Below are 18,951 nucleotides of genomic sequence, written 5' to 3' on the forward strand. Positions count from 1 at the left end.
TCACCATATATGTTAGTTAGTTCTTGTCACAAACTAGAGCCATCTGGGAAGAGGGAACCTCAGCTGAGGAAATGCCTCCATTGGATCGGCCTGTGGCTGTGTCTATGGGGGCGTTGTTTTTCTTTTTGATTGATGATCAGTGTGGGAAGGCCCAGCCCACTGTGAATGATGGTACCCCTGGACTGGTGGTCCTTGGTTGTGTAGGAAAGCAAGCCAAGCATGTCATGGAGATCAAGCCAGGAAGCAGCACTCCTCCAGAGCCTCTGCGTCAGTTCCTGCCTCCAGGTTCCTGCAGATTCCTGCTCTGTGTTCCTTCAGTGATGGACTCTAAGTGGAAGACATAATAAACTCTTTTCCTCCTGAGTTGCTTTTGGTCATGATGTTTTCTACAGCAACAAAGAACAGCACTCCAATATTTTGAGGTCTCAGAAATAGAGCAGTTAATGTCACCCTGGGGGACACAAAGCAGCTGGGAGATGTTGACACCTATCTGTGCATTCTGGCACCTGGTTGGTACTTGAGTGACTCTTGGCAACCAAGGGAAGAGGACAGGCTGGCCTTTTACTTATGAGCTGGGAATACCGCTAGATAAACTCCTCCAGGGGGGAGAGGGCCACCAGGCTGAGGATGTGGGGGTCCGTGGCAGTTGTCTGGTAAGTGGCCTTACCCAGGCCTCCCAAGAGGGTCTTGTCTGGTCCTCATGGGAATTGAGAGACCAGGGGACCCCTGAGCTTCCTTTGTGCCCTTTGGAGCAGAAACCAAGTATTTTCTTTCCGAATCCAGAAGTTTCATGTCTGAAGAGGAAGAGGTGGGCGGGTGAGGCTTGGTCATGTCTGTGGCTGCAGGGGGACAGGGATGAAAAGGAGGCATTGCAGAAGTCAGTCTTCTCAAGGGAGGTCTGGCCAAAGTCACTGTCACCTTCCCAGGCTCCACACCATCCCTTGTCCCGGGAGTACTTGTGTAGCACACGCAAGCCCAGGGCTCAGTCTCCAGTACCACTGAAGAACAGAATAAACCCACTCAGAGCAGGAGGGAGGTCTCTACCGCCAGCTTGAAGGTCAACAGTAGCTGGCGGTCGGCCCTGGGCTCCTTACTGCAGGGCTTTGTGTACTTTGTGACATTTGTAGATCTGCGGACAATGAGGGCCATGGAGAAGCCGGGTGGGGTGGGCAAGCTGGAGGAGGCCCGGGTCCTGTGCCAGGAACCACCCACTTCTCATAGCTGCTCAGTGTGGGGCTCAGCTTTGGGACGTGAAGGGTCATGTCTATCCCTAGGCTGGGAAAGGAAAGTTCAGGAGCTGTAAAAGCCAAGCTGGAATCTCGCTTCTAGCAGGAGTGTAGGCTGCCCCCTGCTCTACCAAGGCTGATGTAATGCACTTTCCTGTATATCAGCACTGGTAAGGAGAGGATGGCACCAAACATCAGCCACAGTAGCTTGTTTCTCCTTTCCCAGGTCTCTTGGCCTTTAGCAGCAGATTCACCTGCTCTTGGGGGAATCTTACTTTGGCTACATCTCAGGATTTGCTTCTGCTTTGCAAACTAATCAAATGGCAATAGTGCTGCCCCCTGCTGGGAGCCAGGAGGAGACTCCAGCAGAGGCAGCGGAACCTGGGGCAGGGATGATAGTACCAGGTTGTGTCTGGAGAGGGGGTACCTCTCTGGCTCGCTTTTAGTTTGAGATAGGTTCTTGGTGCATAGCTCAGGCTTGGCCTCAAGCTCCAGATGTTCTGGCCTCTGTTCCAGAGTGCTGGGATTGCAGGGCTGTGCTGCCATGCCTGGCTTTACCCTGGGTTTTGAATGCAGTGGGTAGGTGAAGAGTAGGCAGTTGAATCTGGCAGGCTGCAGGCCCGGCTCATATTACAGGCTAGGGAAATTGTCTACACCAGCAGTTCTCAATCTGTGGGTCATGACCCCTTTGGGTGGAATTTCACAGGGGTCACCTAAGTCCATCAGAAAACAGATACAATTTGTAACAGTATCAAAATTACAGTTATGAAATAGCGCCCCCAGAAAAAAAAAAGAAATAGTGTGGAAAATAATTTTATGATTGGGGGACACCACAACATGAGGAACTGTATTAAAGGGTCGTAGCATTAAGAAGGTTGAGAACCACTAGTCTAGACATTCTTTGCTAACCTATTCTGGAAGACTGAGGGCCTTGGCAGTTGATCTGATTGGCACCCTAGCCTTGGCTCTCAACTCATTTGACATTCAAGAATCAGAGGCCTCAGCGACAATGGCCTCTGATGGAAATCTAGTGTCCTTTCTTACCATTTTGTCTTAAATACTTTACTTATTTGCTCTCATGTGTATGAGTGTTTTGCCTGCATGTCTGTAAAGGCACCAAACGCATGCAGTGCTCACAGGCCAACAGATTTCCTGGAACTGTCACCGCCATGTGGGTGGCTGGGCACTCTGCAGCAGCAGCAAGTGCTCTTAACCACTGAGCCAACTCTCCAGTACTTTGTTTTTGTTTTTGAGACAGAATTTCTCCATGTAGCCCTGACAGGCCTAAAGCTCAGGTTCTTCTGACCATAGCCTCTGAAGTGCTGAGATTAGAGTTATATGCAGGCACACTTGGATCGATTACTTAAAATATAACTTTAGGGCTGGAGAGATGGCTCAGCGGTTAAGAGCACTGGCAGCTCTTCCAGAGGTCCTGAGTTCAATTCCCAGCAACCACATGGTGGCTCACAGCCATCTGTAATGAGATCTGATGCTCTCTTCTGGCATCCAGGCATACATGCAGACAGAATATAGTATACATAATAAATAAATAAATCTTAAAAAATAACTTTAAATATTTGCATATATACACATATACATATGTGTATATATCTACAATATACAAATAGGAATTCACTAGCCGGGCGGTGGTGGCGCACGCCTTTAATCCCAGCACTCGGGAGGCAGAGGCAGGCGGATCTCTGTGAGTTTGAGGCCAGCCTGGTCTCCAAAGCGAGTTCCAGGAAAGGCGCAAAGCTACACAGAGAAATCCTGTCTCAAAACCCCCCCCCCAAAAAAAAAAAAAAAAAGGAATTCACATACATTTTCCACTGGGGATCAAACCCAGGGGTTTATACATACCATGTAGCCACACACTGAACCAATGAGCTACATCTGAAACCTTCTACTTGAAAAAAGAATTAAGTCTCTGGCTGGGAATGTAAAGTAATAATGTGACAGTCTCACATGAGCAAGATACTATGATCTATCACCTAGCACTGAAAAAACTAAAGTGAAATATGAGCACTTTTCAGAGATTTTTATCAAATGCTGTCTTCAGTTCAAAAGAGAGGTCCCCAGAGCAGATACAAATACAGGCAGTCCAGAATGCAGAAATTAATTTCCTAAGTGGACGCAAAACTAGACCAGAGCCACAGATCAGCAGCCAACTGCACCCTACCTGGGTATAATTTATTTAAAAAAAAAAAAGACATTTTCTCATTTAGCCCAGGCTGGCCTTAAACTTGTCAAGTAGAGGAGAATGATTTTTAACTTCAGATTCTCCTGCCTCCACCTCCCAAGAGCTGGGGTTATAGGCACTCGTGAGCAAGCCTGGTGTTCTGGAGTGCTGGGGATCGATCCCAGGGTTCCATGCATGCCAGATAAGAATTCTACCAACAGAGCTATAGCCCCAACCCTGCTTCACATTCTTCTGGCTAAGAACAATTTTCACAGTGCTCAGAGTGCCACAGCTCCCAGTGACAGCTCACAGATAATGAAAGGGGCACCTTCTAGAGAACACCAGATTTTTGCTGAAGAAACATAGTAACTTGTTGGGTCCACTCAGGAGCTTTTCAATTGTTCCTTTACACTTGCTATTCTTTTTTTTTTTGGTTTTTCGAGACAGGGTTTCTCTGTGTAGCTTTGCGCCTCTCCTGGAACTCACTTGGTAGCCCAGGCTGGCCTCGAACTCACAGAGATCCTCCTGGCTCTGCCTCCCGAGTGCTGGGATTAAAGGCGTGCGCCACCACCGCCCGGCTTACACTTGCTATTCTAACACACTTAGGACTAGTCACCTCTTGCCGCAGTGACTTCCGATTTCCTCCCTAGAGGAGCCAATATCTGCATCCCCAAATGCAATGACTGTGTCTATTTTTGACCTTTCTATAAATACACTCACAGACTAGATGCTCGCGCACATCTGACTTCTTCCATTCAGCAGAACATTCGTTGCGGCGGCGTATTGCCTTTTCTTGTGCTCTGGCCTCTCTTAGGGTGAACAGATCCCAGTGCATCCAGTGCTGATGGGCATTTGGGTGGTTTCCAGTCTGAGGGAACAGCCTTGCTCTGTGGACAGCCTCGTGCATGCCTCTCTGGGCACTGTGCCAGAGATGCTGTAGGAATGAGATTGCTGGGTCACAAGCTGCTGTGGGATCAGCCTTAGATAATACTGGCGTCTGAAAGTGGTGGGTTGAACCCATTTCCTAGCTTCTGAGAGCTGGAGCTTTCTCACTGGCCTGGCTCCTGCCAGCTCTTCCAGGTACTGCACTGACCCCAGGGCTAGATCCCAAATGACACTTAAGGAGGCTGTCTTTCAGGAGAGTTTAGGTTCTTGATGTAGTCCTTCAAAAGTGGATTTTTTTTTAAGACTTATTTATTTATGGGACTGGAGAGATGGCTCAGAGGTTAAGAGCATTGACTGCTCTCCCAGAGGTCCTGAGCTCAATTCCCAGCAACTACAAGGGGGCTCACAGCCATGTATAATGAGATCTGGTGCCCTCTTCTGGTGTGCAGGCAAACACACAGACAGAATACTGCATACATAATAAATAAGTTAAAAAAAGATTTTTAAAAAAGATTTATTTACAATGTACAGTGTTCTGCGTGCATGTATGCCTGCACACCAGAAGAGGGCACCAGATCTCATTTATAGATGGCTGTGAGCCACCATATGGTTGCTGGGAATTGAACTCAGGACCTCTGGGAGAGCAGCCAGTGCTCTTAACCTCTGAGCCATCTCTCCAGCCCTTATTTATTTATTAATTTATTTATTTTGAGACAGGTCTCACAATGTAGCCCTGGTTGGCCTGAAACTTACTCTGGAGACTGAGGCTGTAGCTCGGGTTGGTATAGAGCTTATCTAGAATGTACAGAGTCCTGAGAACTATTCCCAGCACTGCAGAACTCACAGAGATCTCCCTGCCTCTGCCTCCCAAGTGCCAGGAATAAAGGCAAGCACCACCATACCCATCTATTTCATCTTTAAAAAATTCCGTGTGTGTGTGTGTGTGTGTGTGTGTGTGTGTGTGTGTGTCTGTGTCTGTGTGTCTGTGTCTGTGTCTCTGTGTGTGTGTGTCTGTGTAGGGATATGTGCATGTGAGTACAAGACCCCACGAAGGCCAAAAGAAGGCCTCAGAGTCTCCAGAGCTGGAGTTGCAGATGGTTGTTAAGCACCCAATGTGCGTGTGTTGTGTGCTAGGAACTGAAGTGTTCTGCAAGGGTGGTACACACTCTTAACTGCTAAAACCTGGGCTCTTTGAATGCTAAGCAAGCTGTACACCCCTAAGCACACCCCTGCATTTTGTTGTTGTTTATTTTTGGTGAGGTGGAGTTGTGCTATGTAACCCTACTGGTACTTGTTCTGGTACTTGCTATGTGAGCCAGGCCAAATTTGCCACTGTATGCACATTATGCATGTAGGTATGCATGCATTTTTTTCACACTTCATCTTATTTAAAAGGCTGAGATTTGATTTTGTTTTCTGTTTTGAGACAGAGTTTCTCTGTGTAGCTTTGGAGCCTGTCCTGGAACTTACTCTATAGACCTGCCTCTGCCTCCTGAGTGCTACGACTAAAGGCATGCACCACCACCGTCTGGCTTGATTTCGTTTTTGAGACAAGGTCTTAGTCTGTAGTCCAGTCTGGTCTGGAACTCATAGGAATCCTCTTGCCTCAGCCTCTTGAGTGCTGGGATTATAAGTGTGAATCACCACACCTGGATTTGTAGTTATTTATTTATTTATTTATTTATTTATTTATTTATTTATTTATTTTTATTTTTTTTTTTTAAGATTTATTTATTTATTATGTATACAGTATTCTGCCTGCACATATGTCTGCAGGCCAGAAGAGGGCACCAGATCTCATTACAGATGGTTGTGAGCCACCATGTGGTTGCTGGGAATTGAACTCAGGACCTCTGGAAGAGCAGTCGGTGATCTTAACCTCTGAGCCATCTCTCCAGCCCCGTAGTTATTTATTTTTATAATCCTAAAAAATATTTTATGTATTTGCCTGCATGCATATAAGTGCATCACATGTGTGCAGTGCCCATGGAGGACGGAAGAGGGAGTCAGGAACCCAGAAACTGGAGTTACAGATGGTTGTGAGCATGTGGGTTCTGGGAATCAAATCTAGGTCCTCTGCAAGAGCAACAAGTGCTCCTAACTGCTGAACCATCTCTCTTGGCTGCCTAAAAATCATGTGGGTGTGGTGGAACACACCTTTGATCCCAGCACTCTGGAGGCAGAGGCAGGTGGATCTCAGTGAGTCTGAGGCCAGCCTGGTCTACAGAGTGAGTTCCAGGACAGCCAAGGTTGCACAGAGAAACCCTGAAGCACATGGGCTCCTCTGCCTTCCCCACCACGGATTCTCCAGAACTTCTGGCTTACTTATGGACAAAGCCCAGTCCCTCCGGCTCTAGAGTGTGCCTGCCCTCCCCACATGCCTGCCCTCCCCACATGCCTGCCCTCTGGTCCTTTGTCACTCTGTGACTTTTGCACTGACCTTTTGGTTTGGCTCCTTGAATTCGTCAGCTCATTCCCCATGCTTCATTCCCCTCGCTTGTGGCTTTGCATCTGCTGCTGTCTCTGACTGGAATGCACCTCCCTGGATTGAAGCTTGGAATTCTTTGCTATCTCATCTTGGCTCAAATGACACAACTTAATGATTTTTTGTTTGTTTATTTTTGTTTTTGTTTTGTTTTGTTTTTCAAGACAGGGTTTCTCTGTGAAACAATCCTGGCTGTCCTGGAACTCACTCTGTAGACCAGGCTGGCCTCGAACTCACAGACATCTGCCTGCCTCTGCCTCCTAAGTGCTGGGATTAAATGGGATTAAAGTTGTGCACCACCACCGCTCAGCCCTAGTGATTTTTTTATATTCATTTTATTTTATATTTTTCGGAGCTGAGAACTAAACCCAGTGCCTTGCGCTTGCTAGACAAGTGGTCTAGCTATTATTTTATGTATGAGTTCTCTCTCTGCAATATGACTTTATGCCAGAAGAGGGCATCAGATCCCACTATATATGATTGTGAGCTGCCTTGTGGGGGCTGGGAATTGAACTCAGGACCTCTGGAAGAGCAGCCAGTGCTCTTAACTGCTGAGCCATTTCTCCAGCCCCGCTTAGTGATGTTTTATCTGATGTAGAAACTTTGAAATAAACAAAAAGAGTTATTTATTTGTTTTTAACATGGATTTATCTTGATGTACATGCTTATATACCCATGTGCTACTGCACACGTGGAATCAGAGGACAATTTTGTGTAGTTGGTTCTCTCCTTCCACCAGGTGGGTTCTGGGGATCCAACTCTGCTTATCAGGCCTGGTGGCAAGTGCCTTTCCCTGATGAGCCACCTCACAGGCCCTAAGGTGTTTAACAATTATTGGCTATGTCCATTGGAAATGGCTTGCTTAGTTAGTGCCGACATTTTCTCTCTCTGACTCCAACCTTCCTTACCTTAGTTTGTGATGCTTTATTATTTTTATTATTTATGGGTTACATGTGTGTATACATGTTTGTGTGTTTATACCTTGTCAAAGGAGGCACATATGTACAAGAGAGTATGTGGGGGTGCATGTGTGCACTTGTATGTGTGGAGGCTAGGGGTAGACACTGCGCTCCTCTTTCACTGCTTTGTTTTGTTTGTTTGTTTGTTTGTTTATTTTTCTTCTTTTTTTAGAGAGAGAAAGAGAAAGAGAATGAGAGAGAGAGAGAGAGAGAGAAAGAGAGAGAGAGCTTGTTTATTTATTTATTCCGAGTCATTGTTGCTGATGTTTTGTGACAGCGTCTCACTATGTAGCTCTGTCTGGACTGGAACTCACAGAGATCCACCTGCTTCTGACTCGCAGTTCTGGGATTAAAGATGTGACCACCACGCTGGTGCTACTTATTTTTTTGTCTTTTGACTCTGATTTATTTGATCTATCTATGCCTGCAAATGACACAATTTTCTTATCTGTTAGGTTGAGAAACAATGAATAATTCTACTGTTTACAAATGCACCATTTTCTTTATCCATTCATCTGTTGTGGCTATCCATAACTTGCCTACTGTGAATATAGGCATTCAGGGATTTCTTTTTTTTTTTTTTTTTTTTTTTGGTTTTTCGAGACAGGGTTTCTCTGTGTAGCTTTGTGCCTTTCCTGGAACTCACTTGGTAGCCCAGGCTGGCCTTGAACTCACAGAGATTCGCCTGGCTCTGCCTCCCGGGTGCTGGGACTAAAAGCGTGCACCACCACCGCCTGGTGAATTCAGGGATTTCTATTGTACTACCTTATTTATTTGTTTGTTTGTTTATTTATTTATTTATTTATTTATTTATTTATTTATTTGTTTGTTTGTTTATTTTTTTTTCGAGACAGGGTTTCTCTGTGTAGCTTTGCGCCTTTCCTGGAACTCGCTTTGGAGACCAGGCTGGCCTCAAACTCACAGAGATCCGCCTGGCTCTGCCTCCCGAGTGCTGGGATATTTATTTATTTTTTTTTAAGATTTATTTATTTATTATGTATACAGCATGTATGCCTGCAGGCCAGAAGAGGACACCAGATCTCATTACAGATGGTTGTGAGCCACCATGTGGTTGCTGGGAATTGAACTCAGGACCTCTGGAAGAGCAGTCAGTGCTCTTAACCTCTGAGCCATCTCTCTAGGCCACCCTTTTTTTTGTTTGTTTGTTTTGTTTTTCGAGACAGGGTTTCTCTGTGTAGCTTTGCGCCTTTTTTGGAACTCGCTTTGGAGACCAGGCTGGCCTTGAACTCACAGAGATCTGCCTGCCTCTGCCTCCCGAGTGCTGGGATTAAAGACGTGCGCCACCATCGCCCGGCCCTTATTCTTTTTTTTTTTTAATTTTTATTTATTTATTTATTTATTTTAAGACAGGATTTCGGCTGGTTGGTGTTAGCATACGCCTTTAATCCCAGCACTTGGGAGGCAGAGGCAGGTGGATCTCTGTGAGTTCTTGAGGCCAGTCTGGTCTACAAAGCGAGTTCCAGGACATCCAGGGCTGTTATACAGAGAAATCCTGTCTCAAAAAACAAACAAACAAACAAACAAACCCCAAAAGACAGGCTCTCTCACTAAACTTGGAGCTCACCAATCCAGACAGACTAGCAGGCCAGGGAGCCCCTAGGAAGCACATGCCTCTGCCTCCGTCAGTGCTAGGATTCCAGGTGCACATGACCATGGGTGGCTTTTTACATGGACACTAGGAATCCAAACTCAGGTCCTCATGCTTGCCTGGCAGGTACTTACCATCTGTCCAGCCCCTTGTGATGCTTTAAGCTGTGGACAACCCCGGGGTGTTTGAGGGCTTTTCATTCAGAATTTCTGCCTTCCCCTGTGGACTATGCTAGTTTCCAGTCTGTTTGCAAATTCTTTCCAACATCCTGCGTCTAGAAAAAAATGTCTGTTCTTTTTTCTTTTCTTTTTCCTCTCTCCTTTGAACTGGCTGTAAATCTGCAGGGTTTTCTCATTAATAATGATTTAATAAAATCCACGGATTCACTTAAAACAATCTGTATGAGAATCACAATGTTGCCTTTTTGGAAATTATCTCTTTAGGTTGACCTTCCAGGAAACAGCCTCCCTCAGCCTCCTCGCCTCAGGTTCTCTGTGTCTCGACCCTGTCTCTTCTTCGGTGCTTGATTGCGATGGGAGGCCATCTTCATTTCTTTCTTTGTCCTTGCTGCTGGCCCCTGTCCTGGCTGCGGCCCATGGTAGGCCTGCAAACCATATATCTCTGGGGCTCGGGTGTAACTCAGCGGCACCACGCTTGCTTAGCATTCTGATGCCCCGGATTTGACCCCAGCAGAGCAAAAATAAAAAATAATAAAATCCATATATACATAGATATAACTGACTGAATGAACTGTAATTGAGATACTGCCCGCCTGTGACCTGGGCGCTTGGTAGGCAAAGGCAGGAGGACCACAAGTCAGAGGCCAGCCTGGGCTATCTCGTGAGGTTGAGGCAGCCTAGGCTACATGGTGAAAGCTTGTCTCAAGACACAACACAAGACAACAATAAAAACCAAAAGTAAAAGAAAAGAAAACCAAAGGTGAGATCTAATTGCCTGACTGAATGAAGTCAGACTAGGCAGCCTGCTGGGCTGGGCACCCAGTCCACACCCTTCTCTCTTCCCTGCAGGGCCATCTGTCTGGCTTGTATTCAGCATGCTGTGTTCCCATGGATCCTCCCCTTCGGGTCAAACAAGGACAGGCCTCACCCGGCACATGGAGCTCTGACAGGTAAATCAATCACGCTTTTCTGGTTCACACAGGCTTTGGGCGGTCCCCCTCTTCTCAGACCGATAACCTTCCTGCTGTGGTTACGTGGAAGCAGAAAGCATTGGTAGCCAGCACACTAGCCTGGGAAGGCAGACCCCTCTCTCAGCCAGCACTAGCCAAGTGCTTGGGTTCCCAGGGATGGCTGGAGCCACAGTCAGGGCCCCTCCCCTCGAGGAAGCACTTGTTTTGAAAGAGCCGGCACAGGCTCACGTACCAGACCCGGCGTGGAGTCCTGGAGTCTTGGTGTCCACTGACTTGTTTGTTTTGTTGATTTGACCTTTGTTGTTGGTTTGTTTTGTTTCCTTTTTTTTTTTTTTTTTCAAAACAAGGTTTCTCTGTGTAGTTTTGGTGCCTGTCCTGGATCTCGCTCTGTAGACCAGGCTGGCCTCGAACTCACAGAGATCCGCCTGGCTCTGCCTCCCAAGTGCTGGGATTTAAGGCGTGTACTACCGCCACCTGGCTCTTTTTTTTTTTTTTTTTTTTTTTTTTTTTTTGATACAGGGTCTCAATAGATAGCCATGGCTGTCCCGGAACTCATTATATAGACTAGGCTGGCTTTGAACCCATAGAGATCTGCCTCCTAAGTGCTGGGATTAAAGACGTGTGTCACCACACAGGCATCACTAATTCATTTTACATTAGAGTCCAGAGGAGTGAGGGGCTTGTCTTCAATCTCCCCACAATGGGTAGAAGGGCACAGACTTCAACCAGGCAGCAGAATCTGGGGTCTCCACCGTCAGCCACTCACTCACCACCCAGAAGACACCACAAGAGGAACAGATATTTGTTGAGCATTTCATTCTGGGCCAAGCCTGTGTCGTGGTCCTTCCCCACGCTCCCTGCTGACTTTTAAAGAGGAACTTCTAATTTTATCATTATCGTGTGTGTGTGTGTGTGTGTGTGTGTGTGTGTGTGTGTGTGTGAACTGGACACAAACTGGAGTTACCTGAGAAGAGGAGCCATAACTGAGAAAATGCCGCCATCAAAACGCCATAGGCAAACCTGTGAGGCGTTTTCTCTCCCTCCCTTCCTTTATATTTATTTTATTTATCACGTCCTTTATGTATGTAAGTGTTTTGTCTGCATGCTTTATCTGCACACCAGAAGAGGGCATCGTATCCCATGGGATTACAGGTATAGATGGCTGTGAGCCAACATGTGGGTGCTGGGAATTGAACTCAGGACCTCTGGAAGAATAGCCAATGCTCTGCCACTGAGCCATCTCTCCAGCCACAAAGTGTTGTAGGCTTTTTTTTTTTTTTTTTTTTCTGTGTGTTTGTTTTTGAGACAGGGTCTCATTGTGTAGTCCTGGCTGGCCTGGAACTCACAGAGATCCGTCTGCCTCTGCCTCCTGAGTACTGGGATTAAAGGCGTGCATGACCATACCTGGCCCTTCATTTTCTTGATTAAGGATTGATGTAGGAGGAGCAGTCTACCGTGGGCAGTGCCGCCTGTGGGCAGGTGGTCCTGAGTTGTGTAAGAAAGCAGGCTCAATAAGCCAGGGGGAGCAATTCAGTAAGCAGCACTCCTCCATGGCCTGCTTTGATTCCTGCCTCTAAGCTCCTGCCCTAAGTTTAATAAACCCTTTTCTTCCCAAGTTGCTTTAGACCATGTGTCTTTATCACAGCAATAGGAACCTAAGGCATTTGGATTCTGAGACTCTAAATGAGGTTGGCAGATTGACATGTTTGGGTGGCAAGCACTGTTACTTGCTGAGCCATCTCACTGGCCCTCACCTTTTTTTTTTTTTTTTTTTTTTTTTTTTTTTGGCTTTTCAAGACAGGGTTTCTCTGTGTAGCTTTGGAGCCTATCCTGGAACTCACTCTGTAGACCAGGCTGGCCTTGAACTCACAGAGATCTGCCTGGCTCTGCCTCCTGAGCTGCACCACCACGCCCAGCCCAGCCCTCACCTTTTACAAATTCATTTGTGTGTATGCGTATGATAGATGCATGTGTCTGGGCGTGTGTGCCCCTTCACATACACGGAGGCCAGAGGAGGGTGTCAGTGGACCTGCTCCGTCCCTCTCCACCCCTGTTCCTTTGAGACAGGCTCTTTCGCTGACCCTGGAACTAAGTTGGTGGTCCTCCTGTCTCTATACCCGTCAGCACTGCGGTGGGAAGTGCATAAGTGGTCACCCGTGGCTGCTTACGTGGGTACTGGGGACTTGAACTCAGGCCCTCATGCTTACTCAGCAGGAGCTCTCGCCCACTAAGCCATCCTCAGCCCCTGTGTTTTCCATCACTCAGCTCATCTTTGAGAGAGGGGATGTGACTGTGGCATAAGAACAGGGTGAGGCCCTCAGGTTTCCGTGTTCACTAGAGGGACTCTCAGACCTCAGTTACAGTTCATCCTGGTGGAAGAATGAAGACTCGGAGTCACCACCGGCGCCATCATCACAACCGTGACTGTCACCTTCCGTCATCATTATCCACATCCTTATCATCACCATCACTATGATACAGTCAGTTCTAGGAAGACACAGACTGAGCAACAGGCACATGTACAGACACATGCACGCACACACGCATGTACGGTGGGCATTTAGGCACAGATGTTCTGACTCCGGTGCCTACACTCACCAGTAAATCACATTGTTTCCTGTCTCCCTATAAGACACTGGCTAGATGCAGAGGTGACTCCTCTCCTGACTGGTCACTGCAGCAGTGCTGGAAAGAAGTCTGTCCATCCTTCCTCCTTTGCTGTCTCTCCCTTGTGCCCTCTCCACCTCCTCAGAAGTGACTTCTTATCCCACAGGGAAGGTCGAGTGCTTCTCAGACTACATGACCCTGCAGATCCCGAGGAGCCACGTGCAGGGTTTGAGGCGGTGGCTGGCCGGGGTCCTGCACCTGCCAGGTAAGCTGTCTTCTCAGCCCCCAGGTTCTCCAGTCCTCAGCCACTGACTGCCTGGAGCCTTTGTTAAGGCTTCCCAATGCATTCCTCACACAGGCCACGGGAGCTGCGTTCCCTGGAAGGCTTCTCTCTGGGCTTCATGCTCCTTCGTTCCCAGGGCGCCCTGACTTTCTCCAAGGCAGCCCTCGCTCGTCCCATTTCCTCTCAGTTCTTGGTCCTACGTAAAAAGACCTTGTTCACATGCTCGTCATCAGTGCCACCAGCAGGTCGCTGGGAGCAGGCACAGCCCTTGTGCTCTGTGTTGATAGCTGAGGTTCTCCAGGATTAAGGACTCTGTCTCATGCTTAGGAGACTCCTAATAGATATTTGCTCAGTGGGCAAAAGGCCCCAAACCTGGATTAAGTGCCCATCAGGTGCTAGTATGTATGCCCCTAAACTTAAATCCCTCTGTGAAGCTAATGGGACAATTAAAAAAAAAGTATTCTTTTTTTTTTTGTTTTTTTTGTTTTTTGTTTTTCAAGACAGGGTTTCTCTGTGTAGTTTTGCGCCTTTCCTGGAACTTGCTTTGGATACCAGGCTGGCCTTGAACTCACGGAGATCCACCTGCCTCTGCCTCCTGAGTGCTAGGATTAAAGGCATGCGTCACCACCGCCCAGCAAAAAAATGTATTCTTTAAAAATTCTATTAGTTGTGTGTATGTATGTGCATGCATGTTAAAATACTGTGTTTATAAACATGTGCCACAGCGTGCATGTGGAGGTCAGAGCATGACTTGCAGGACTTGGGTCTCTCCTTCAACCATGTGGATCCCAGATATTGAACTCGGGACATCAGCTTGGTGGCAAGTGCCTTTACCCACTGAGCCATCTTGCTGGTCCACAGTTCTTTTCAAACCTTTATTGAATGCGTACGGGTGTTTCGCCTGCATGCAAGTCTGTGCACCACATACATGCATTGCTAGTAGGGCCTGGAAGACGGTGTTGATCTCCTGTAACTAGGACTGCAAACGGCTGTGAGCTACCATGTGAGGGCTGGGAGCCCACTCAGGTCCTCTGGAAGAGCAGCAGCCAGTGAGTCAATCTCTCCAGTCCCTGGCCCATGCGTCTTACCCACTGGAACCACCATGTCATGCTTGGTGGGGGAATCTCATGCCTAAAACAAGCCAAACAAAGGGCAAATTATCACCTTCAGAAAACTTGGAGCAAAAACTGCAAAGTGGGAAGACCTTCTGGAAACTTCTAGAAGGAGCCGAATAGAGAGAATGTATCTATAGTTCACCTCCTGCTGTACCTTTGGTCACAGAGGTTGCAAGTAAGACACCCCAACTTTTCCTTTCTTTTGTACAAATATGAAGAAGTTGAGGAGGGAAGCCTTCCCATCTCAGAATGCTTTTTTCTTTCTTCCTTTGTTTTTTAAGTCAGGATCACACGCTGTGGTCCAGGCTGCCCTAGAACTCTCTATGCAGTCCGGACTGGCCTCAGTCTTCCTGGTGTTGGAATTACAGGTGTGAGCCATCACTCCTGGCTTGGTCTGGAAATTCTAAAGTGCTGTCTGGGACTGGTGTGTCCCGAATCCTGAACTGGCCCTGGGATGGTCAGTCAGCCGGCGATGCCTCTGGAACTGGAGCGGCATTTGTGTATTAAAAGGCCACTTTTCCAGGGGAAAACGTGGAGGAATCATTAAGCTGTCGCCTGTTCTTTGGAAAGCCATTATTAATGGAAAACAATAGATTAATAGTTTTAAAACGCTTGTTCAATAAGTAATTTTTATGGCTCTGGATAGAGCCCATTAAACATTTCTGTGTGTTATTATAAAGAAGTTTTAAGTGTAAAATCATAAAGTCAATAATCAGGGAATTAGTCACAGCAGCCAGCCACAGGCCATTAGTTTTAGGCGCTGTCAGAGACACCTGTGGCTTCGGAGGAAGAGCGTTTCTTTTCCTCAGCAGCGCCAGGTGGGGATGCAGAAACGATGCTGCCTGCTGCCTGCTGCCTTCCATAAAGTTGAAGGGACAGCAAGCAGGTGTGAGCAGCAGGATGCAGGCAAATATTTACAAAGTGCAGACGTGAATGGGAAACTAAAACGATCCGGGTCAATTTGCACATCCAGCCTCAGACACTTTATTTCCCCAGTGATCTGCCTTTCAGAGCCACAGGCTCGGCCTTGATCTCCTGCTAAAGATAGTCATGAAGGCTGCATGCTCTTAAAAGGAAAGCATGTCACCAGAGAGTCCCCCACACCCAGGCTGCTGGAGCTGTCCCCTGCAAGGGCGTATTCATCTCCCATCAACTATCTGAGAATGAAAGTGGGCTTTGGGGCGGGAGGGTGGAGGACTTAAAAAAAAATCACCTCAAAAGCAACACAAGATAATTACGGAAACAGAAGAAATCTAAAGACGATAATGAAAACTGCCTGTAATCCCTCTGCTCAGTGATATTCCTCTTTGTGTTTTACTCATCCAATAAATGTTTACTGAGAGCCCTCTATGCGCCAGATGCAGCTTAAGGCGCTGGGGATACGGCAAAGAACAAAACAGATAAATACTCTTGGCGCCGTGGGGCTGGCATTTGAGTGGAGGGCAACAAGACCATTTCTGTAGTCGTAGACATTTTTCAGCAGGCGAGGTGGTGATGTGTGATGCAGAAAGGGGCCCTGAGAGAGGGGTGAGGTTAAGAGGGGGTGACGGAGGCCCTGCTGGCAGAGGCCTCGTTGACAAGGGGGATTTACTTAAAGGCTTGAGTGTGGTGGACTGAGCCACACAGGTATCTAGAAGAGTGTTCCAGGCACAAGATGCCGACAATAGAAAGGCCTCAAGAGCACCCATGATGCATTAGAAGTAACAGGGAGGCTAGTGTGGCTGAGGCAGAGGGAGAGCAGTGAAAGCCTAGATGACCCTCACATGGGTCTCTCGATGGAGAGTGGAGCGATCTGCCGCAGGCTTGCATGGAACTCTGTGTTGCTGGGGGAAACAGACCACAGTGCAGGGGAGGAGCAGGAGAGGAGCAGGAGAGGAGCAGGAGAGGAGCGAGAGACAGCTTCTACAACCCAGGCTGCGCTCAGAGCTGGGAGCTGGGTGGGAGGGGGTCTGCTTGTATGTCTGGCAGAACCATCAGGCTTCCTTCCAAGACTTCTATCTTCGCTGTTCTCTGGTGCTCCAGAGCAGAGCAGTCATGGGCTTATGTCTGGGTGTCAGACACTCCTGACCTCACCTCTGCTGTTCTCCCAGGGTCCTGTCTGTTTCTGTCACAGGCACCAAGAGGGCCCCCAACCACCTGGATTCTCTTCTTACCAAATGTGGTTTCCTCTTGCATCCTGCTCATGAGGGCGGCTTCATCTTCCGAGCGCTGTACTCTGGCTGCTTTGTGCAGAAAGAGGTGGGTTTGAGAAACTATTTATTTTCAGGGCTGGGGTCAGAACTCAGGGCCTCATGTATGCTCGGATGCCAGGCGAGTGCACATCCACCAAGTTACATATCTAGCTTCTTTTGGTGTTGCTTTGAGACAGGGTCCCATTATAAACCCTAGCCTGGAACATATTAGCTATGTAGACTAGGCTGGCCTTGAACTCACAGAGAGCTGCCTGCCTCTGCCTCCCAAGTGCTGAGACTAAAGGTGTGCACCACCACCTCCAGCCCTTCCCGCCTTAAAAGAAAAACAACCTTTTATTTTGAGGCAGGGTCTCTCTGCACAGGCTGGCATTGAACTCACTCTGTAGTCCAAGCAGTCCTTGGATCCTCCTGCCTCAGCCTCCTGAATGCTGGGATTACAGGTGTGTGTCCTCACGCCTGGCTTGTCACCTTCTCTCCAGCAGCCCCACTGCTCCTCTCTCTTCCGTCATCACCACCCTCCTTGATGACCCCCCCCCCCCATACCTAGTTTTACCCCCTGCTCCAGGGCTCACATTCGGGCTTCTTGCAGGGATGAAGGAAGACAGTCTAGGTACCTGTGGGACCCCTTGGCCTGACACGTTGAAGCTCTGTTGCCGAAATGGCCATGTGCTGTTGGCTTAGCTGTTCACATCCGTGGAGCTTCAACTGCCTTGGCTGTAAAATGGGACCAAGAGATTTCTTACTGGGGTCGAAGGAAACAGGCTGTGGGCAGATACTTGTCTGCTGTCAGGAATGAGAGGATACAAACTGCCATGCTTCCTCTTTAAGAGTGACCTTCCTGGGGTTGGAGATTTAGCTCAGTGGTAGAGCGCTTGCCTAGCAAGTGCAAGGCCCTGGGTTCGGTCCTCAGCTCTGGGGGGGGGGGGGAAGAGTGACCTTCCTAAACTGGGCAGTGGTGGCGAATGCCTTTAATCCCAGCACTCAGGAGGCAGAGACAAGCGGATCTCTGTGAGTTCGAGGCCAGCCTGGACTACCGAGTGAGTTCCAGGAAAGGCGCAAAGCTACACAGAGAAACCCTGTCTCGAAAAACAAACAAACAAACAAAAAACAAAAACAAAACAAAAAAGAGTGACCTTCCTGAAAGATACAGCAGTCCCCTGGCCCAGGGACTCCCTAGGGGCTTCCCCTCTGGGGGCTGAACTGTCACAGGCCAGAGTCTGCCAAGTTCCCCAGTCCCCGAGACCCTTCCACTTGCTTCTTAGCTCTTCCGTGAGACAGGCTTCCAGGAGGCCTGCGTTAATCACACCCACTGTGAACAGAGGCTGACCCATAATTGTGGTCTCTTAACTGCATTTTCTTCTTTCGGTTGCACGTGTGAATTTTGCCTGACTTCCAGAAAGCAAATTACAGGTTGGAAATCAGAATGTTTCAAAAAGGGGCAAGAAGGTTGAAGCAGAGTGATCGCTACATAATGACGTGTCCCGTGATCACGTCGAGGCTGAGTGAACAGAGTGTCCGCTGCCACCCCTCATTCATTCAGGTAACAGCTCAGGAAGGCCTGGGAGGGCCCGGGAGGTGGTGATGGGCATCCAGGGCTGGCTTCTCTTCAAAGGCCCAGGTAGATGACTGGGGTTCCTGAGCCTTGGGATGTAGCCCAGCAGAGGTGACAGCTAGAGACACAGGGTAGGACCATTCTCTGTGGACATTTAGTGTTGGCTGGGCTTTTGAGCATTGAGGCGTGTGTCGGGATAAGGGGTGGGTGACTAAAGAAGCGAATCTCAGGAGCTGTGTTTTTTTATGTCAGCCATCCAACATCACAAGAGCAGAATTGTGTTTTTCCTCTTTGGATTAAGGAAAGTTGCTGGCTTGACATCAGAGTCTATCCTCTGCTCCTCTTCCTTCTCCCCTCCTCTTTATTCTCTCTCTCTCTCTCTCTCTCTCTCTCTCTCTCTCTCTCTCTCTCTCTCTCTCTGTCTCCATGTGCACAAGATGAGCTTCTTGTGTGTCCCGAGGACCGTGGCAGTCAGAGGACACCCACAGGAGTCAGTTCTCACCTTTCTTTCTTTGAGACAGGGCCTGTTATTTGCAGCTCTGTGTGCCAGGCTATCCGCGGGCTCTGTCTCCTGTCTTGCTACAGGAATGCCGAGGTGACAGACTCCAGCTACTGCATCTGGTTTTATGTGGGTTCTGAGGATCCACGTTCAGGTCCTTACCATTTTGAGGCAAGTGCTTTACCCACAGAACAAGTTCAGCAGCAATGG

At 48.1% G+C, this 18,951-nt stretch overlaps 1 protein-coding gene across 1 annotated transcript in view; it reads left to right on the forward strand.

The window, feature by feature from the left end:
- The first annotated feature begins 627 nt into the window (after window positions 1-627).
- The window catches only part of C2H1orf127 (chromosome 2 C1orf127 homolog), a 33,742-nt gene continuing 15,418 nt past the window's right edge, over window positions 628-18,951 (forward strand). The window contains exons 1-5 of the mRNA XM_059256281.1: window positions 628-653; window positions 10,372-10,472; window positions 13,267-13,365; window positions 16,612-16,736; window positions 18,087-18,230. Coding sequence (XP_059112264.1) covers window positions 628-653; window positions 10,372-10,472; window positions 13,267-13,365; window positions 16,612-16,736; window positions 18,087-18,230 — 495 coding nt within the window. The remainder of the gene's footprint in view (window positions 654-10,371; window positions 10,473-13,266; window positions 13,366-16,611; window positions 16,737-18,086; window positions 18,231-18,951) is intronic.

Source organism: Peromyscus eremicus, chromosome 2 (assembly GCF_949786415.1).
Source record: "Peromyscus eremicus chromosome 2, PerEre_H2_v1, whole genome shotgun sequence".
NCBI classification, from domain to species: domain Eukaryota; kingdom Metazoa; phylum Chordata; class Mammalia; order Rodentia; family Cricetidae; genus Peromyscus; species Peromyscus eremicus.